Source organism: Brachycentrus maculatus, unplaced genomic scaffold (genome assembly GCF_059751285.1).
Source record: "Brachycentrus maculatus isolate JH-2025_06_01 unplaced genomic scaffold, ASM5975128v1 h1tg000173l, whole genome shotgun sequence".
Taxonomy (NCBI): Eukaryota; Metazoa; Arthropoda; class Insecta; order Trichoptera; family Brachycentridae; genus Brachycentrus; species Brachycentrus maculatus.
Window position 1 is genome coordinate 1,112,465 of NW_028280926.1, and position 23,090 is coordinate 1,135,554.

At 37.9% G+C, this 23,090-nt stretch overlaps 1 protein-coding gene across 1 annotated transcript in view; it reads right to left on the reverse strand.

The window, feature by feature from the left end:
- Positions 1-11,066: 11,066 nt before the first annotated feature.
- Positions 11,067-23,090, reverse strand: part of LOC148308196 (uncharacterized) — a 35,999-nt gene continuing 23,975 nt past the window's right edge. The window contains exons 4-7 of the mRNA XM_088262142.1: positions 19,291-19,557; positions 14,933-14,993; positions 11,319-12,779; positions 11,067-11,205 (exon numbers count right to left, since the gene is read on the reverse strand). Of these exons, the coding sequence (XP_088118268.1) occupies positions 11,100-11,205; positions 11,319-12,779; positions 14,933-14,993; positions 19,291-19,557 (1,895 nt within the window). The 3' untranslated portion in view covers positions 11,067-11,099. The remainder of the gene's footprint in view (positions 11,206-11,318; positions 12,780-14,932; positions 14,994-19,290; positions 19,558-23,090) is intronic.

Genomic DNA, 23,090 nt, shown 5'->3' on the forward strand with positions numbered 1-23,090 from the left:
TGTATTTTCATAAATTAACAATTCGCTCACTCCTTTCAAGAACGTCATAAATCAAAATACTTGATTTTTCAGGAGAACGTTTTTAAAGTTTAAAAATATAATACAATGTATTAAAAATAAATATCAAGCCACTTTTGAACTTTTTACTGTGCAAAAGATCTTTTTAGGTAAAACCTGAATGTTTTTTCTCCATTTGAAAAATATTTAGTATATTTAAAAAAATGATTAAACAATACCTTTTCATCAAAATGCAAAAACAACACTTTTTGCCCTGTAGTGGGTAAACATTATGTTAAAAATATGCCTTTTTTGCTGGGATATAGTACATTTTTTGGGCATTCCGAAAACATGCACAACTGAAAATTGAAGATTTTTGATTTATGACGTTCTTGAAAGGAGTGAGCGAATTGTGTAATTTTGTAACTGGAATAGTTTTGTGTAACTCATTATGTGAATGACTTGATTAATGTAACTATTCTGTAAGACTCCCAAAAAATACTACTATTTTTAAACATAGAGAAACAGTATGTTATCTTGATTGTTAAATACACCAAGAAAAGGTGATCAGCCTTCCGCTTCAGGTACCAGTACAGGGTCATATTAAATAAATATTATTATTTGACATCTCATCAAAGATGAAGAAGAATATGGACTTCTGGGTATTTACGGGGCTGACGACCGTCATAGGCTGGTTTAAGTGATGACTTTACACACGTGTAACTAAAAAAAAATATGATAATTACTCCTGTAATTGGAGATAATCCAGATTTTGTGAACAAGTATTTGGACAAACTCAAAATGTTGTAAGTAAATACTAGATTGAAAAATCACATATATTTATTTTGACCCTCTAGGAAATAGTAGAACATGGGACCTCCATCATGGTAGCCTAGCTCGCTAACCTCTGCACTACGGAGGCGGACAAAATATGTATTGTTTTATGAATTAACCAAATTTATCATTATTATTATTAAAAATCCTCGATCTTCAAATTTCCTTAGACTGTTCGCTTTTTCTCACTCCAATACAGTTATGTGTGTTTATATGCTGCATACATAAATTGAAAAAAATAATATAGCCCCAATAACCCATAAAGGTACGTGATTTCCGAGGTAGCTCCTCATTACAGACCTTTCTTTGAAAAAGCGTTTCATTTCGGAGATTAAAACGTGTGACCCCTCCGCCAAAAGGTCGGGCTCCTGACTGGGATGCGTGGGGATCCAAGTTCGGGTCCAAGCGGCGCTTTAATAGCCAATAATAACAAATAATGGCTACAAAAACAATAAGCTTAAATTATAGGTCCCGCTTACCTATTTCTACTACCTAAACCAGACTCCCAAAACTGTGTCTAGCCGCAGAGGCAACTCGTGATGGGGTTTTGTCGACTTTTCCTTGTAAGGTACTATGAAATATCCCGCATTCCCAAGTCGAATATACTCGTAGACACTCTTGGTATCCATTCGGAACCACCCATTAAAAATATATATATTTTGGATATTAAAAGCATTTTTAATTTTGTTAAATAAAAAAATCTAATATCGGTATTTATATAAGTTAATTCTTACTAATGTGTAAAATTAACCGACCATCATGTTCTAATACCCAGGGTGACAGCGGTAGGAAAGTTAGAAACCCTACTACGGACCCAGCCTCATTAATCTTGTAAGGTACTATATTTACAATTTTTACTCTAATATATCCAAGTTATATTTATAAGTGATTTGTTCACTGTAATATTTATTCAATATTACCCTGGACTGATACCTGAAACGGAGGGTTGATCACCTTTTCTTCATGTGTAAACGATCAAGATAATACTGCATTTATATGACGCAGTGCCATATGCACCATTGGGGTATGGATATGGGTTTTACTTTTACTATATAATTACACTTTTTTCCATTAAAATTTTGTTTATTTGTTTACAATATATATACGTAGACATACACATTGCTACGTTTTCACGTAATGTCATTTGGATTGACCACAAAATTGGTAAAAATACAATTGAACTGTGTTTAATGGTTCCAGAATGTTTCTTTGGGCGCTGTGTAATAAACAACTATATTCTGGTTTTTATCTTCCTGATAAAAAAGCAATGAAAAAAACAGACAGACAGACATGATCAGTCATTTTATATTCCACGTGTCACCTCTGGAATAAAACTTACTTATCCAATAGCAGACTCGAGTCCCAGTAAGTTTAGGAGGATATATGTATGTTATGCCGTTCACGTATACTTACTGTATATGTGTATGGTGTACCTATGGTTTACTATTCAGACGGATAAAAATAATGATAGGTGTCTGCTTAACTCTATCGATTGCCAGTTAGTGTTTCCCATACACAGGGTCCCCTGGAATACTCTTTATCCTTTTGCAATGTAGTTTTTAAAATAAAATATAAAAAAAATCATATAAAAGTCACCTTTAGCTGGATATCGTGACTTAAGGACTCTTTAAATAATTCATTCTAGGTTGACACCTCAACAAAGATGAATAAGAATACAGAAGTCTGAGGGTAAGTTTTAAAGGGCTTAAGATATCAGTTCCAAAGTGGAGTAGTATGGTTGTTATTCATGGGTAGAATGGTGAAAGTTGCAAACATGTAAAGTGATAATTTAACCAGCCACTAGCCTACGACAGATTATAAGCCCTGTAAATACCCAGACTTCCATATTCTTCTACACCTTTGTTGAGATATCAAATAAAATGTAAAAATATCTCCCTATAATACGTGGAGAAAACCCAGAATTCTGAAAAGTATTTGGACACAATCAAAACCTTATGAAGGTCTGGGTATTTACAGAGCCTGTCAAAGGTTTAAGTGATGAATTTATACAGTTTTAATATTTACCATTTTACCCATAAATGACAACCACACTACTCAAAAGATTAGGACACTCTCAAAATGTTGTTTCATGGTCTTCTTTATCCACGTTGAGATGGCTTATCGTCCAGTTTTTGCACCTCGCTTGCATAGTTCAACTACCCAAATTTATGATGAGATATGCTTATAATAATCAACGATAGATGTCAGGAGTAATCAGTGAAATAGTTTTTGACTGTCAACAGTATTAAACTGTTTGAGAACACCGTATATCTATGTGAAACGATTGTGATGGTTGGGATTCTCATGTTAATGTCGCAATGCCCAAGGATTGTGAATGAGTTCACATTTGCATATTTCTGATATTAGAAAGAATTTTTCATCGCAATAGCAATGACTTTTCGTACCTGTATTAACGCAATGATTTTGACTCACATCAAATTTAATATGGTATTTGCCAAAATAAGAATTCAAGGCTGATATAAGAAATATCGAAAGGTGTGCAGACATGCACTGGGTTTATGACATTGAATTTAGCTTTAAATGGTTGAAATAATATATATTTTTTATTTCGCCAAAGACAGATTGGTGTAGCGTTCTATTCTCTCTGCTAACCCCTGTCGAGAAGTGACACGATGGTTAGCTACCTTTTTTGGGATATTCGTATTCTGCTTTGTTCAAATATTTATTAAATAATACTTTCGTTTTAAAATTTCATAGTTTTTTAACGTCATCTTTAAATAAAATTCAACACTTGGTTCTTAAAATATGTACCTATTATATATTGCCGAAAATACAAATCCAATATAACACTATAGCCCTTGATCTTTCACATTATCCCTGATTATTATTTTTTTATAAAGGCGCAATATACGATGAATATTTTTTTTAAGCCCAAGTAAAATTTGACTTAATTAGATTTTTTCAGAATACACCCTTTTTTAATTGAAAACAAAGTATTTCTTCAAAATAAAAATATGATTTAAGACAGAAAAGAGTTATTGAAAGGGGAGGATTTAAAAAATATATGTAAACAAAAACAATTCCAGTAAATAGTAAAAAAAAAAATAAGAGAGACGTGTGAATTCTGTGTTTGCGAGTAAGACTTTAATAAAAAAAAATCAATTATTATTTCAAGAAAGTAAAACGATTTCTCAGAAGGCTGGAATGGGTAGAGCAATTTAAAAATTCAATACAGTATTAAGAATGTTGAGCGCAGTCATTAAAAGAGCATCCAAAAGTGATAAATATGTATAGGAGACGTGATGACCTTAATCCTTAATTAATAATCTGAAATGCAACAAGTAAGAATCCGAAGCGTTCTGAACTCGTGACCTCCGCCATCTCGGCTGACTTTCTTCGTGCATCTCGCACTGGGTGGTAAACTCCGTTGCAGACAATGATTATTATTGATTTAAATCTTATTGTACAATCAATAAGTGCGCAGAAGAACTGGCGAGATTACTGCTTAGAAGAAATGCATTCGAACCAATCATGACAAAGGATCTGGTCTGTATCTTATCAAAATTATAGAATGGGAGGAATAGAAAGAATGAGGGTATAGTTTGCTTTAAAATATTGAAAACAGAAGTGGCTTCAGAAATGGAATAAGGGAGTTTTCTCTACTGAAAAGGGGGAAGTAATATAACAAGACGAAAATATTTTTTCTTGGCAAAAAAAACTGTGTGGATTATGTCTTAAAACTGGTGATGCCACCCTTAGAATAACACTTTGTATCGCAATGTTAGCTGAACTAGTACCAGAATATTGTACTCCGTATGTATTAAAAATTCTTTCGAGTCACCATGAAAAAAGGTAGGTATTATTTATCTTTGACTAATATTTACTCGTAAGACCGTAATTTCAAAAGATGAAGAACGACGACGAATGAGAGATATGATGCTGAATATCGCACATGTCGAGATTTTAATTATTATTTATTTATTAACAAAAAATAGCACTATCATTAACAATTTTAAAAACAAACCCTTTTACTCACTTCCTCACACACACACTACCACTCTTTTTTTTCTCTTAATGTTTTAATAGTTATTATAACATAAACGTTGAATTGTTTAATTGGATTATTTTTATTTATGTAACTATTTTTGTTCATGTAATGTAATGTTTCTTATAATTAATGTAACTATATTTAATTATAAACTTTTTTTAATGTAAAGCCGTACAATTCCCGAACAAATAACATTAAATAAAATAAATAAAAATAATTATGTTGTTTTTAAATTTTTGGATTGACTGCTTGGAATCAACATCGCAGGAGGCTAATCCCTCATAAAATAGGACACAAGGCCTACACCGAGCAGAAGAAGATGAAGAAGGTTTTAGAAACGGTATTTTACTAAAAATAATTTAAGTATCCGTCGAAAATAATCAGATCCATTTGAACAGTAGATCTACTTGTGACTATTTTATGTAATATTATAATATTATTAGAACGTAGTTTTGGATATAAGACAATTTTAAAAATAAATGTTAATTAATTTTATCTAAATGAGGTAAATAAAAAAATAAATGTTTTTTAATCGGTTGCAGGTACCAATGGTGTTAATTTTTTGAACTCACATATTTTTGTTTTAAATAAATATATGGTTTTAAAATGAAGAGTTATTGAAAGGTAAGCAGTTAAAAAAATATATGGATAAATTTATATTAATATATTAATATATTTTTTTAAAGTTTTTTTTACGAGTATGTTAATTTAACCCTCTAATTGGCACCTAATGGTGTAAAGGGCACTGCATCGTATTGACACAGTGTTCTTTTGATCGTTACTTACATAAGAGTAAGGTGATCACTCCTGCGATTCAGGGACCAGTCCAGGGTAATATTAAATAAATATTAGGGTGTAAAATCACTGGTATTTATTAAATAATGCCCTTAAATTAAATTTCATTGAGTAAAAAGTAAAATATGGTAATATTCCAACAAATTTAAAAGCTTCGAAAAATTATTTTAAAGAATGGCATTATCTTTCACACAGAATCCCGATATTTTGCAAACATTTATTGGATAACTTTTAAGTAAGTATTAAAACATTTGGATTCCCATTTTCTCATTATAAGTATGTATTTCAAAAAGGTTTAAAAGCATTCCAACAACGCCATAGGCGCCTCCTTAAATATTGTTCAAAAGAAATAAAAATCCCAAGCTTATAACAATTTCGTACGAATTGTTTTATATTAATTAGACCAGTTTCTTGAAATTATTTCACTATATATAAGAGGCTGCAATAAATCTAGCACTCTCCGTTCGATTAAATTGTTACGTGTGACCAAGCCCATGTATATGATTATTTTTCTATGTCATTGTTTTCGTTCGTTTATGGGTAACTTAATTGTGAGACATCTTTGATTTACGAAAATATCTTTTTTCGGTCTGATTGTTGAAGATAATAACCACTAGCGTTTAATGGGCCTATCAAAATAACGTCCATGATATTAATTAAATTTTGAGATGTAAAATAATAATTAAACTCGGGTAGGCATATTACTTAGTATGTGAATTGAAAACCCGTGGGAAAGCAATCAATTCCAATTACTTATTTAATTCACTTTGTCTATTAAAATGTATTGTTACACGATTTGCTCTGTTTTAATATGCATGTACTCGTATATTAAAAAAGTCATTAAGTATAGAAATTAAATGCCTTTTTTAAATTTGAAAATAAAAATTAAAAAAAATATGCGTATTTTTCGTCACCGTATTTGAACTCAATTTATTTGAATCAGACGACAAACTAAGCAGTTGAATTGAAGATTATCAAGACTTCATAATTTATATAACTAATTACACTATCTACCTCGCAGGGGTAGGCAGAGAATAAAACGCCACACCCCTTTGTCATTGCCAACAACCTTTGCTTCTTCCACATTTATGGATTTCCTCATACATACCCGACAATTATTCCGATTCCAGTCCCGACCACTTTCAAGTATTTGAAATACTTGATCATGACAAGTTTTCGGTCTTCCTCTGCTTCCAACCACATTCGCCTCATAAATTCGTTTTACATTTTTTCTTCAATCATTCGATTCTCATGCCCAAACCATTTCAACTCACCTTTCTTGACTTTATCAATAATGCTTTGCTCAGTCCTGTATTCAAGCCTTTTTCATCATTTTTTTAACTTATGTTACATTAACTGCATTCAGTCTACTTTCATCCTTATTTTGTCTACTGAATGCTTCATTTTCATACATTAGGGTTGGAACTAGAACTCTATTGTGCACTGTCAGTTTAGCTTTCGCTGATAGGTTTTTATTAGCTACGACTGATTTTAGTGCAACATTCACTCAATATTAATAATTATTATTTAGGATTATTTATAAAGTATTTTGAGAAATAAACAAGGTCTGTTTATTTCTCAAAATAATATATCACTGTGATCCACAAAGTTAATGCTTTCAATATTTAAAATACAGTATATTATTTATGTATATAGCGCCATAATACTACCTCAAGGGCGCTCACACAGACGTGAATTTCCCAGCATTCACTCTCTTTACTATATCTTTAACAATCTTTCTACATCTTTATCCTTTACATCAATGATAGACATTCCTCCAAACGATTTAAAGTTTTCTTTTTGATCGAACGATCTTTATTTAATTTTACCCACCGTGGATCACGGTCTTTGAAGGCTATACATTGATCATTCTCTCATCTACGCCCTAATCTCGTGTGACTGATCAGTCTGTGTGTGGCCTTACGATAGGGGTAGTGAAAGGTGGTAGTTATGAAACACAAAAGAGAACCCTTCAATGACCGACCATTTCAAAACAACTAATCGTCAACTTCAGTAGTTTTATAATTTTTAAACGTTTTCGATTTAAATTAATGAGTTTTTTTTTTGGTGGTTGAAAAGACGATTGGCCATTGAATTGACGTCATATTATCTATTTTATAAATATATATATATATATATATATATATATATATATATATATATATATATATATATATATATATATATATATATATATATATATATATATATATATATATATATATATTTATGTACTCATTGTAGGTACTTATTACTGTCATCTTTTTCAATATTTACTTCTTTCGATTTACATTTCATAAGAAATTTTTTTATTATCGTTTAAACTTAACCGGGAATTGAACCCGGAATCTTTTAAATGACGAATTAATAACTGCACCAAAGTTGTTGTTTTTAAATGTATATACTTATGCTTATTTAAATATATAAAAACTCTATAGGTGTCGTAAACTTGTTTATCGAATCCTTTTACAATTTATTCTCACATTTCTTGTAGGTTTAAAAACTTTTTTGAGAATTTTTGTTATACTGACTAAATTATAACAATCATTGTCTTAGTTTGTTTTCGCAGTATGCTCACGATTTGTATTTTTTGTTGTGTGTAGGGTAAAGAACAGGGTGTGTAAGAAATCAAAGATATAAATATTTTTAATAAACAATGTTTTATTAACATTTTTAATAATACCGCACATTTTCAATTTTATCATGTAGTCACATTCTGTATCAGGAACAATCACATAAGTAGGGGATGATTAGCAGCACAGGGAGAAAATATTCCTACAATGTGTTGCAACCCTCTTACAAACAATGTTTCCTTGTATACTGAAGAGTACGAAAAACAACCCCGAAAAAAACATGTAAGAATTGATACATGATCACAATATAACATAAATTATTCAAATAATTTATAGATCAAATTAATAAACAGTCCAAAATTTCACAAAAAATAATTAAATAATAATAAATAAGAAGACAAACATTATAGAGATGTAGGAAATGATAAGATAAATAATAATACAAGAGGCGGGTTGATTTCGTGCCGTCAGATACAAGAATCAGATTTAAAGAATTTAACTCTTCCCCAAATCCCTTACAATAGACATGGGAGTTGGGAATACTACAAAATGAAAAATGGACACAATGATGTTTGATAATTGATATAATTATATTTTTCTTTTAATTACAAATACTATAATTAGCGATCTCGATTGCGACAATGTGTCGACTAATCAATATTTACATAAATAATTACAAAATGTCTACATCTGGCCATCATTTATTTTACAAGAGTACTGGATATAATAATTTATTTTATTTCAAAAAGCGGACTTCATCGTATCGGCTCGATCGGTAATTTGACAAGCAGATTTTTTTTTCAAAATGCTAGCATTTTATAGTTTTTTTTTTTTGGTTTGTTTTTTTTTTTATCTGTATTGTCAAAATACCGCTAAAGAGGCTCGATTCACAATTCATGAAGGTTCCACCAGGTAAGTCTTTTGATTCGATAATAATTTATTAAATGGAATTGATTATGAAAATTTAGTAACAGTTTCCTAATGGATTTAAAAAAATAATGATTCGATATAATATCTATTTGGTTAAGTACAAATTGAGAAATTTGATCCTTGAAATTTTAAGGCTTGAAATTTCGGACATCCAATACATCAAAGTATCGGAAATAATTAAACTCAAGAAATAATTTGATAACAATTTATGTGTATATAATTTTGACTGACTTGATTTGTGATAACACTCGTTCATAAAACCCGAACGGCAAAGTAATTAATTATTTGGAATGAAAATACTTTGTTTTTTTTTAAGAAAGCACTGTCAAAAAACGGATGTCGCGATTTCGGAAATAAAACTTTAGATATAATTTTTGTTTATAATGACTTAGTTTTCATTAACTTAACTAATCGTATTAAGTTACTTAAAATTAACATATCAGGAACATGGTTTAGCGATACGACAATCGTAGATACATTCCAACATCGATGCCTTCAAAAGAAGAAAAAAAAATACAAATACAAATCGTCTGTTTAAAAAAATCGACAAAACAGCGTAAAAATTTGTTTCATAAAAAAAGTTTGATGGAAAAAAATAATAAAAATACAATCAGTCAATATTAAGTTTTGTCCGCATTATACTATTCTTAAGAGGGTGAAAATCAATGGGAAAAAGTGTCCAAAATTTGCGATATATTTTTAATAAATGCGTATTACTGAATACCATAATACGTATTTATTTAAGACCTATCAATGGTACGTTCCGCATGGAAATTCACAGTACATACATGAAAACTTATCCATTTCAGTTAGACAAGCAAAGGAAAGTTATTGAGAGGTTTCACATGAGATTCAGTAGGACTTGACTTAGTAAAAAAAGTTAAATTAAAATTTTAATCTTAAGAAAACACGATCACATCATTTTTAAATGTTCACTTTCGTTTTTATGTCGGGGCTTTTTAAGTCGGGGGGTTAGACTAACCGAAATTTAAACACTTTGGTTCGTCTGAGATCATAGCGCCTGCCGCCAACTTCCAAAAACGCTATCAAATTTACAATCTTTTTTACATGCAAATTTATAAACATAAAAAACGGGAAAATATATCAGAGGTTTAACAATACAAAATATGTCATTCAATAATTCTCGATTCTGCACCGAATAAAATGAGTGGAGAACCGAGATTAGAGAATAACAATCATTATAAAAAATTGGTACGTAAATTTTCGTGACAAGAAATAATTGATTACAACATAAAAAAAGAAACACGCTGTGTATATGATCGATACACATATTAATTTAAACAAAATTTGATCGCGAATAAATATGATGTGGAAGTAAATAGTCTAATTGAATGATAACATTGTGGTCGATAGCCAAGTGGGAAGAAGGCAAGATGGGCGCTAACAGCGGTCACCCCCCATAGCAGGCTAATGAGCCCATCCATTCTATACTCGGGACTAAATATATTTACAGAATGTATATACACGAGGCACGGGGCCGCACAGCCCTGGATTTAACCATAGATACAACTTAAGTCTAAACATTATCTCCGTGAAAAACTAGCGGGTAAGACATGCAAAATAAATTAGTTTAGTCTATGCAGCTGTACAGTCTGTACGCGGAGTCAGCGGCCGGGAACCTCACCTCCAAGTCACTTTCCCAGTACGAACTAGCGAACGTCGTTCTCGTCACTCGAACTAAGAGCGTCGGGCGCTCTCCCGTCAGGCACTCTCCCGTCAAGCACTCTCCCGTCAGGCACTCCCCCGTCGGGCATTCCCCCGTCAGGCGCTCCCCCGTCTGAACGGCCCCGCCGCCGCGCCGTCACCCCGTCGCGACACCGCGCGCAGTCGTTTCAATTTGTTAAATAGTCTTTTGTTCACTTCGCGTATTCACAGTTCGATAATTACAAGTTGGCAGTCTCTATGTACAGTGTCACTAAGTCTAGGGGCCCCGCCGGCGGCTAGACCTGCGTGGCAAACGTCCCGGGATCCGGCCTGAGGTAGTGGTCTTCTATCACGTAGATGCCGGAAGCCTTCTCCGTAGGCCTTTTCACGAGGGACGCGTCACTGTAACAAAGAAAGGGTCTCATTAGACAAGCCGAACGGGGTCGCGACAAGATGAGAGCGAGAGTAAGACGTCGTCGTTAGGTGGCGATCGTTGTAAGGAATTGTATAGTTACCTCGCTGTGCAGAGTGAGTCCGACGAGAGCAGACTGAGCCTGGCGGAGAGCAGGCGCGCCGCGGACTCCGTGTTGAGCTGCTTGTGCGAGCGTGCGCGGGACAGCGCGCCGCCGCCCCCGCCCTTGCCCGAGCACTCCGACTCGGCGAGGCTCACGTTGTGCGCGTTCTGGCACTCGGAGAGCTCCGACACGTGGCTGTTGGAGGCCGTCACGTTGTTGACGCACTTGCCCCACGTGTTCTTGATGACGTGGGGGTCGCGCTTGGAGAGCGACGCGTGGGCGTTCCTCTCGTTCTGCATGCGCGCCTCCCGGTCGGCCGCCGCCCTCCTGCGCTTGCGCCGCCGCTGCAGGCACGCGGCCACCACGGCCCCGCACACGAGCAGCACCGGCAGGCCGACGCCGATGGCCGCGATGGCCGCCACGTGCTGCGCGGACAGCGCGCCGTCCGTGGCCACCTGGCGCGACAGGCTGCCCGCGCCCGCGCGCCCGGAGCCGGCGGCCGCCGCGCCCTCTGCGTACGCAGACTCGTCGCACCGCCAGCCGCTCCAGCCGCCGGAGCAAGAGCACGTGAAGTTGTTAACTCGGTTTATGCACGTACCTCCGTTGAGGCAAGGGGACGATAGGCACTCGTCGATGTCCACACTGCAGTCTTTACCCGTGAATCCGGCGCGGCACGAACAACGATAGTCGTTGTCTAAGTCCGTGCAAGTGCCGCCGTTAGCGCACGGAAGAGTCAAGCACAAGTTCACTTTGGTCTGGCACAGTCGATCTATAAATCCGGGAACGCACTGACATCTAAATGCGCCGACTAAATCTACGCAAGTACCACCGTTGAAGCACGGATTACCGTGACAATCGTCTTCGTTCGTTTCGCAACGGTCTCCCGCGTAACCGGTAGGACACTTGCAGCTAAAGCCGCCAGCCGACATTTTGTTGCAGACGCCGCCATTCTGGCAAGGAGAGGAAGCGCAGTCGTCCATTTCTCTCTCGCAATCGGTTCCCGTGCGGCCGGCGGGACATGAACAGGAATATCCGCCGGGCCTCACGTGACAAGTTCCCCCGTATTGACAAGGACTATCGGAACAGGTGCGGGACGGAGTTTCGCAATGGGCGCCGTTCCAGCCTTCGGGACATTCGCAACGATAATGGGAACCGCCTTCTTTGCATGTTCCGCCGTTCTTGCAGGGCTGATTGGAGCAGCCGTCTACCTCCAGTTCGCAATCTGTCCCGGTGAAGCCAGCGGGACAAGCGCAAGTGTACGATCCTTGGCCGGTGTTAAAACAAGTTCCGTTGTTTTGGCAAGGCCTGTGGTTCGTGCAGTAGTTGAGGTCCTGGTTGCAGAAAAGACCACCCCAACCTTCGTCGCAAAGGCAATCCCAGGGTTTCTGGCAGGTTCCGTGCATGCAGCCTGGGTATCTCTCGCATTCGTCGCATAATCGGCCGACCCATCCCGAATGACATCTGTGAAGAAAAAAAACAAATTAATATATTACCAAATGCATCGAAATACGCTTATTATAATTAAAAATTGACGATGCATAGAAATAAAAAAAATGACGGAGAGAATCGGGCGGAGCCGATCGACCACCGCCTCCCCTCGGACCTGCCCACCGCGGAGTCGATACAAAGCGAAAAGGATGACCTATAAATAACTAAGTCCGCGCGCATTTCGGGATGCGCAATAATTTAGCATTCCTCGCGATCTGCCAGTCTTCGTCTTTCTCAGGCCACAGACGGTTCGATGCGGAGAGAAAAGGATAGTCGCTCCTCGGGGCGCGCGTTCCCACGGCGAGCCGGGGTCAAGGCGAGGCCGCGCAGAACCTTCTACATCGATCAATGATCCAGCGATTGCCGATCACGCTGCAACGACAATTGAGCGTCGCGATCATTTTTAAACGATATTTTGACCGCAATAAGTTTAATTATCGAAGATGGCTCCATTAAAATAGTATTTCAACTTAATTCTCCGATTTCGGCTGACGAACGCACTTACTGCACGGTATTTGGAGTGTTTAAGAAGCTTCTAGTTGAAGTAGCCGTAATACAAGTGCCGCGGAAGTGAGTCAAGTGGGCCGGGGCGCCAACGAAGACTTCACTCATTAAAAAAAAACTACTCATGATATTTTATAATATAAGCAATGACTATTACCCCTCTATTCAAATGTATCAAAATACAATTAATTATTGGTAATTTAAGGCCAAAAACCTGGTATATCTAACTGTTTACATTTCTCGTTTAAATAAAAGTGAGTCTGTAATACATCTTCGGACAAAATAATAATAAAAAATTATTCAAGTCATTTGACGCTTCATTAGCATACAATAACAGAAGGGTAAATGTTGAGACCACCCTTGTAAAGATTTGATACGCGGAAAAAAGGCGGAGGGTCGAAGACGTTGTTTGTGATGATCGTTAACGTATTCAATGTCTATGACGAGCGGAAGTGGGAACCAGTAGAGCACATCGTAGACAATGAAAAACACATTTAGGGAAGATGAGAATACGAACGAATCTGCTTTTTTTCCGTGATATATGTCTTTTATTTCATTCATAACAACATACGAAAGACTTAAATAAAGGTGTCTGTCTACGTACTCGAATACTGAGTAAAACAAAAGCGAGTTATATTACATCGGGCTAAGAAAGATACTTGTGTAGGAAATGTTGAATGAAACATCCAACAATGTGGTCTTATCGACGTATCTGATCAATGGAACAGTGGGACATAAGAAAAATAAATATAAGAAACAGGACGGGTGCCGGTTTTGCAGGAGTCCTGCGTAAAACTCGCTATTGGTAGGCAGAGAGAGACACAGAGAAGGACAAGCGAATTGAGAGAACAAAAAACGGGCGCCATTCGATAGGGATTGACATATTCCGCAGATCGATAATGATAAACTCGATTAATATTGATCGGAATGAGCGCGATTCTCGTGTTTTGCAACCTCGGGTTATGCACCTCGTTACAACATTCAGAATACCGGTATGGGGCTGCGAAAAAATTGCGCACGACAACACGCTGCGAGGGAATTACGCCTTCGGAATTAGAATGAGAGTTATGGACTGAGGATATTATTTACGAATGGACTGGTAGGTATGCGCATGGTATGGCAGGTGATTCCGAACGGCCTCCACCGACACCACTATGAGCGAAGGTACGTATTATCAACACGATATACCTTTGACTTGCACAATGCCGTTTGTCGCTTGACGCCACATCCAGACAATGAAAACTTGTATTTTGTGACAGTAGAACACAAACTTTCATTTATCAACTAAACAAACAAATATTGTTACCTTTTCTTATTTTTGAAGCATTTGTGGACAATTTAAGATTTTTAAGGCATTTCAAGAACTTTTTAATAGGGTCAACTAATAATTTATTCTACCGGTTTCTAAACGTACTTTTCGTCGAGACAATCTATGTTGGTATTAAGCACGGTCAAAAATGCACTAAGTGAATATTTTGTGTGGGTGTAAGGGTGTGAATAGTCGTGTATAATGTTTGCGTGCTGGTGTAATGATTGTACTGACGATATGTCTAGAAACCGGTGAGTAGTTACGTACTAACATACTTTAAATATTGCAAAAACAAATAATTGAGTGTACTTACATGCATTCGTCTGGTCTGTTGCAATGGCCGTGGTCGGAATCACATCCAGGCAGGCATCGAGCTGTGGACAAAAAGAGCACGCAATCAGTTAACTGACTCGGGAGAAAGAAGAGCAATTTCAGTTTAAAAGGCAGACGGAAAAATAAAACACGACTCGACGAAAAAAAGGGCAAGATTCGAGCTAAATCCGTAGCACGTGTGTGGCAGGAGTCTGCATGAAATTCTGCTAAAAATATTATTGCATTTCGCAACAGTCACTGATTGCATCTTTAAATTTTGTGATGCAGCAAGGCGTTACTTAATGCTACACCCTGCTTTTGATGAAACGGATCATAGCGTGATATTTTATTTACGATCGACTTATGATTACTCATCAACGGTATTTGGAATAGCGTCTAAAACACACGTAACAAGGTTTTGGTTAGTATCTGTCGCATTCCTAGGTCAAAATACTTCCAAGTGCTCCAGTCTCGCGCCTCGAAGTTTACACTACTGTTTAGATACGTTCTCTTTGTTTATATTGGTCGGCACGAGGATGAAACCCTCATCTCTCCATCACCAGATGAGTTAGGAATCCGAAATGAAACACAACAAGCTCACTGTCGTCCTTAAATATGAGTTCATTCCGGTACAAGGTGAAGAAAGAGCATAATCCGATAGAGATCATGAATATTCGTCTGGTCTAATTATAGTCGTGTGAAGGCCAGATTATATACAGCAATTATAGATAACTGCGCGTGTCTATAATATTGTAAGTCGGTAATCTTTTTCTCTAAAAGTAAAAAGTAAGCTTTGGAAAAAATGTTGATTAAAATATAACGGTTGTGATAACACAAAAAGACCGTTACAAACAACATGCATTATTCGCTTAGACTTATGTATGTATGGTATTCCCCTAGGTACAAAAAGCAGATAGGGGACTTCAAAGAGGGTAATTGTGCTAACAACGTACGAGACTAGTTCTAATGCAAACATTATACAAGGCTAGAACTTTGGATTCGATCATATTAATACCTAACACGTATTTATGAATATTTATCAATATTATACCGAATCGCAAATTTTAGCTATGTTATTTAATAATTCTGGTAATTTTTGTACAAGATCGATGTAGCTGATATCCATATCGAGTCGCGACATTTAATCCAACATTCATGCCCTGAGGTCGTCACACTACAACTAATGCACAGCTGCTCGCGCTTGTAACCCTTGCATTTATAACCAAAGGGATGAAGGTATACACTGCCAGGCCGGGGCGAGCGAGAACTCGACATAATGCCATGAAAATACGACCTGATAACCTTTGTCGTACAAACATGCTGATGATGCGGGCCACGTGCGGTGACGTCACTGGAACAAAACCGACCTATGGGCATTAGCAGGTGCTGGCTGATTCAATTTAAAATTCGATTGGGTTAAAGAAAATTATGCAATTTGACTTATGCATTATTCTCATACTATTTTCGCCTGGTACGAATTTTAATACATCGTCTTCAAGCAAACAAAATTTATTATTTTAGCGTTTAAAATGAGCTCAGTCTGAGAACTGATTCTAAAAGCACTAAAAATTATTATTACTAATATTCGTTGTTTATTAACTTCTGTAAAACTGACACGTAATTTTTTTTTTCAAACATAAGTATTTATTTATTTATCAAGCTCATATACTAATTGTACATTAATAACCGAGCTGACGATAGAAAAATGAGCCTATGGGTAATAATTTAACCCGAGACACTTATGTTGCACAAGTAGTAAAAAATTAAACAAAAATATGACATAAATCAGTCAACGTCGATAGTGAAATCTATTTACGTTCCACAAGATCGGGTGGTTTATGATCGGATGGAATTGATACAAGATGGATGAAAACTTTGATTAATATAAAATGCCACCGTGAAACGATTGGTGATACTTGATATTTCAACAGTCAAAGTCTCGGTGGATGGCTTTCAGAGCTAAATTCATAATTGTCGTAATTTCGGCGGTTAGTAGATTCGTCACTCGCTGGCCCAACAAGCGGTTACTGGAGACGAGAAGCGACTCGTTCTAAAATTAACTGCATGCTATAAGACAAAAACTAAAACAAGCAATTAAGATTGCCATGGGACGAGTGGGGAGGGGAGGTAACAGGTACCGAGGTAACCACCGGATGGAGGTTCGGATGTTTCATTTTAATGCGTTTTTTGAACTCTTTGCGGCTGGAGGAGAGCTTTCTCGGTCCCGCTAAGTGCGGTATGGTATTTATCGCGCAATCATCGACAGCACTCGTGTATAACAGAGGAAGAAAAATCTCAGAGTTCAGAGTATAATCGAAATGCGAATATTAAGTATTCAAACAGGAAAAATAAAGTAACATCTCATTTGGAGGAGTTTTTTGCTCCAATTCGGGCGCAGCAGGTAGAAATAGGTGGAGGAACCTTCCCACGCTGCCGCCGCGTCTGTCTAGCTACCAATAGTCCCTCTGGAACACCCGGCCGGTAGGTGTACCCTGTACATGTGCACAAGGCACTATTATCATTTTTTGTCTCTCCTTGTTTACTTTCAAAAGATATCTTTCCCGGATGATGTGTTTTTATAACATTTACTTCCTCTATTTTTTTACGAGCATATCCGATTATTTGAACCGATTTTGAGCGTATAAAAAACTATGTGAACAGTATGTTTTTTTTTACATATTTGCTTCTTAGTATACTGTCGATACCTAAAGAAGTCTATGCTTAACATAGTGTCTTAATTTCTTTCTTGCCATGTCATACTTTATGTATATTTACTAATACTATTAACAATAGTATTTACTTTTATTCTAAGCACATTCTTACTATTTTTGCGAATATTTTTCTACATTCGTGCTTTATATGTCCTTTTACTATATTTTCCCCATACTTTTTGATACTTGTTCATTGTTTGTAGGTAAGGTACCTTATATAACACAATCCCAAAAATTAGCAATTCAAATTACTCGTTGGCAATACGTGCATGTACCTTTATTTTGGTACTTTTCAATAATACCAAATATAAGTAATAATCAAGTAATAAAAAGGAAGATCCGATATTAAATATTGCATGCATAATGCAGTGTGTAGTTATAATATTAACGAAATAGAGTGAAATCCTTCGCACGAACGGAAAGCAAACAGATATGGAAGGCGTATGAAAGGGTTTAATGCGGTCCGATCACGCCAAACGTCTGCGTCCGTTTCGGAACCTCAGCAAAAACATCGCGTTTTTGGAGAAAAGCGTTTTCAAAAATGGCTTTTAATAACAGGAGCTGCGGAGCGCTCCAGCGGGCAGCTGTAATAGCGGCTTAATGGCCGCAAGCAGTGTGGGAACTGAATCGTCGCCGGACAACAGCGGTCAGCCAGTAAGGTACAAGGGTTGGCAACTGCCAACAGCAGGTGGAGTGCATAAAGAACGGACGGGATGTAGCTGTGATTGAATAGACTTCAGACAATTCAACCGATTACTTTCTGTGTAATAGGGATGAGATTGCTTCTACCTTAAGTTTGAACTGCGTTATTTGCCCTATGTTGACCACCCACAGTCCACTCTACAATGTGAAGACATCGCAACACAGTATTAAAATTACCTTTGATTTGTTTCGGGATGAATAATGAATCGTTTTAGAGCGGATTACTTTTTGTGATCACCTGTCTATGAAAACATCTGTAGTTTTCGAAACAAGCCGTGTGAAATGGAATAAAACTCAATTAGTGGTCTAGTACGAGTGTTTAATTCGTGTATTCGCAAATCTCCACTACGTGTGAATTCTATTCGAGCGAATGAAATACGACAGCGGAGATTAAAATGAGCAACAAAGCGACATATGTCACGCTGGTGTATTAATCAGCCAGGCAGTGGGAGAGGCGACCCAGGAGAAGATAATGAGGAAGAGAAATTAAAAATGTTCACACGATAGCGTCAATTTGCGGACTGAATTCATTAGCGCGGATGAATGGAGAACTAATACTCGACGCTCCGGATGATTCAATGGTGGCGCTCACGACTTTTGGGTTCCGACTCGATCCGGTCCACGATTTGTGCTCGATATATGATGCGCCGAATGAAAATGTTATTTTTCGAACGGGTATTGCATGTTCGGGTACACCTAATCGGCGAACCATCTAATTGCACTCGCTGATTGATCGCGTGAAATTTAAAATGCACGGACTTTTTCTCATGGAACAATCAGAACGAAAGAAAGATCAGCGGATATTGTTATCACGAACGAGACCATTTTAAATCTGGTGAGCTCGCTTATCGTGAATAATGCAGAATCAAGATTTCAAACGTTACTTTACATAATTTAAACGACTTTATTTTGATAATAATAATAATAAATTGTGTGAAATACTCACGTTTAGAGCAATAGTCTCCCTGCCATCCGGAGAGACATATCCTTTCTCCGTTCTGCGAACAGGTGTAGTGACCAAAACTGTCATCTCTGGGTCTGCAGAGACTGGCACAGCCTTGTCCGTAGTAATGGGCGTCACAAGTCACTCTGTACTCGTAGCGCAACACCCTGAGGGAGTCGGCAGAGCGGTGTTCTCCAGCCTGCCATTGGTCAGAAACTCCCAGGATCGATTGCTTGCTCATCCTCGATATCAGGGTTCCACTTGCACCACCTATTAAAACATTATAAAATTAGAAATGGACTGATAGAGCGCGAGAATGACGTTCTGTGAAAGTGGGCAATGATGATAATTAAGAGGTACACGGAGATCGTTTTCACGCATGCAACATCCCATCGATTCACGCCAACCTGTAAGCTTAAAAAAGGAAGAGCGGGTTACGCGAACCCCGAGTATACGCCTCGAGCGCTAACTTCAAGTTCCTTTCCCACGCTGTTCACCTTCCGGTTATACGAATTTGATTTGAACAATATCTAAAACAGGATAATTACTTTACTTTACATCCCGGTAATAGACAAAAGTCAAAAAAATAGGTACAACAATAATTCTGATTGGATCGAAGCAAGTAAATTAAGGAGTTAAAAATGGAGTATTATATATTACACTGTCGATTGTAACATCAAGATGTAAGAAAGGTTCTTTAGGTGGAATGGACATGAGGAGTGGGCGGATAGCGAGAGAACCATTAATAAAGTATAGTTGGCAAATGTTACCGGGAAAAAAACGAGAACGACCATAAGACTTGGCACGACTAGATCAATCAGAACCTAAAATCTGGTGGTTTCAAAAGTCTATGTAATCGGAGAGCATGTATAATATAACTAGATATGTGGATGTGAAGTAAGTTAGAATTGGGGCTTTCCATCCTCTTTGCCTACTGCAGGGAAACGGTGTGATGGTAGTAGTAGTGTTATATTTAAATTAAAGGCGGCGGCAAAGGCCGGGGTTTTCAAAAGCACGGAATAAATATAAAGATAATGCACGGCTGAGCCGATTCCGCGGTCTGGGGCGGCGAGAGGTACGGCACCCAGGCACCACTCGTGGAGGCATGTGGGGAGGCTGTGGGATAATATGTAATTATGAGTAGAGATGAGATCGGCGGGCGGAGGAAGATAAAAATAAACGGGAGTACGGATCAGCGATCGGGAGTTCAGGTAGGGGGCGTGGCGAGCGGCGGACGGTATACTGTTTCAAGCGCCCTTTAGACGGACGATACAAAACATACGGACGATAACCGCTTGCGATTTATATGTATCGGCCGATTTTTAGTTTTGATTTGCTGGAACGTACATGTTTTTTTAGATGGGATTGCATTTATTATTTACCTTGCTTATTTTGTACAAGGTTTAAACTGGCTAACTCTAAGACTTCGAACTCTAAAACGTACATGTTTTAGAGTTCCCATTCTGTCGAATTACTAGGGCAACTAACACTTTATACTCCCTTTGTTTTTTTTGCTACTGCAATTATTTGAACTTGCACGATTCTATAGATAATACTTTTTAAAAGTAAGAACAAAAAAACGTCTGCTCTGCTCGAAACCTCTATTCAACTGGCAAAATCGGCCGATAATACTACACATGAGAGATTTTTCTCTGACAATTAGCAATCATCGATGCAACGGCGATATCTAGAGCTATTGACGGATTCGAATCGTCCGTGTAGAGGGCGCTTAATAACCCGCTCGGTTCAGCCACCGCAATAAGGGTGAGCTATGAAACTGACCGAGTACGTCACGATTCTCATACCCGATCGATATAATTAGCTGACATTACTTACAAACCTAATGTTATAATTACATCAATCGGAATGATGTTTCAAAAGCATCACGCTTGAATAATAAATCTCGAAAATTCAACCACACTTTGCTATTAACGCGATCGTCCAAATATAAATCGCCCGATAAAAAATAATACTCGGCAAGACTGCATAACAAAATAAATTGCGCGATGAATCTTCGTATATCTCGCCAGCGAAAAAAAAACTAGTTTATTAATCTTTATGAGAGCATCACTCCCAATAGCGTGATGAACTGCTCGTCCAGAATTTTCGCCCGATCCCGAGAAACATTTTGTTCGTGTCAATAGCGGGAGTGGAGTATCGTGCCGGAACATCGTTACCGGATATGTGTCCATGATGGTCAGCGTTTACGGATCGATTTGAATAATATTATAATGGCTAACGAGACCATTAATAATTCGTATAAAATGTTATTGTCCGAATATGATCTTTTGGCTCGAGGCGAGATCTCCATCGGCTACCGGCTTCGTGTATGGGCTTAATTCTATAATAATTCGGTCGGACGAGCCTCGGGCTAGCTCCACACGCCCGACCCGAGCCGCCCGAGCCGGCGAGCTGGCCGCCTCACGCAACGGTATCGTTTGTGCCGCTCGCTGCTGTGGCCGTCCGAAACTTCCATCGTGATGGAAGCCATTACCCGTCCTGGCCCGCGGCCACTTCCGACTTTTTATAGGCGATCTCGCTTCCATTCATGGTCGGCGGGCGCTCCGTGCGTTATCGGACAGAAACCGAAAGTGAGGGCCCCGGGGACAACCCTATCCGCGAGGTTTCGTGCGATCGACAGATCATACAGATTTTTAAATTAATTCAAAAACGGTTCGCATATCGCTTATCACAAGAAGCGACCTCATCGCTGTACCCAATTAGATCCGACAGAAAAGAAACGGAGAGAGCCGGTCGAGTGATATATGTTTATATGATTATGGGTTTCGTGGCGCGCGTGATAATTCATTACCTCTAAAACCAATTATAAGAATCGTGGGTGCGCTCACCTTCCCGAACTAGGTAATGCGCCGAAAAAGATTAATAATTAAGAATTCCGTGGAAGCCATAGCGAAGGGATCGGGAGAGCAGAAATGGGCGTCGGGGAGCTCGGAGGGCGGAGCGCGGGAGACGGCTCCCGCAGAAGAACAAAGTCTCCACGTGAAATATTACTTCCAACGGACCGGGGATTTAATGAGAATATTTCCACTGACCGCAATATTTTTCGCCGTTCATTATCGAGAGATCGTTTGCGGTGAATATTACGACTACGCTAATCATAACAATATAATCTATACATCGATATGTATTTTTTTAATGTCACTCAAAATTAACGTAGATTTTATTTCTCAAAAGCGTTGAATCTCGAGCAGCTGTAAGACACTAAAACGAAATAAATCATTCGAGATTTTATGGGATAAATTAAGGAACATCGTCGACAGCTGTTTTCGGACAGATCTCCCTGCGAGGAACAGGGTACAAGGATGGATCATTACTCAAATACAAAACTCGCCGTTTTAGAAACGGAGAAAATGCATTCAATGAAAGCGGGTAGGAGACTCGGATATAATAAGAAATAGCTGTGCGCGTGCAAACAATTGCCAAAGAAAATGTTATCGCCGTAATAATAGAAAAGTTACAATCGTTACAATAGAAGAAGTCTCTCGTTGGAATTCTTTTGTTGCGGGGTACATCTTGCGCAAAGAATGAACTGACACCTGGCTAGGAACTTGCGCAAATATACGCTTTTGTATCGATGGCGTAAGGGTCATTTTCGTCCGCGATAAGAAGAATCTTCAGGGAAAAATCTCCGCAAGCGGAGGGCGAGGCACGCGGCTCTTAAAACGGAATGTTTGTCCAGGTTATTTGTTGTGTAGCCAGTATGTTAGCAGATGCGTGAAACCTTTTCTCCGCCAGTTCTTCGTTCCACGCGTATACGCGATAAATCATCGCGTTAAGCATTA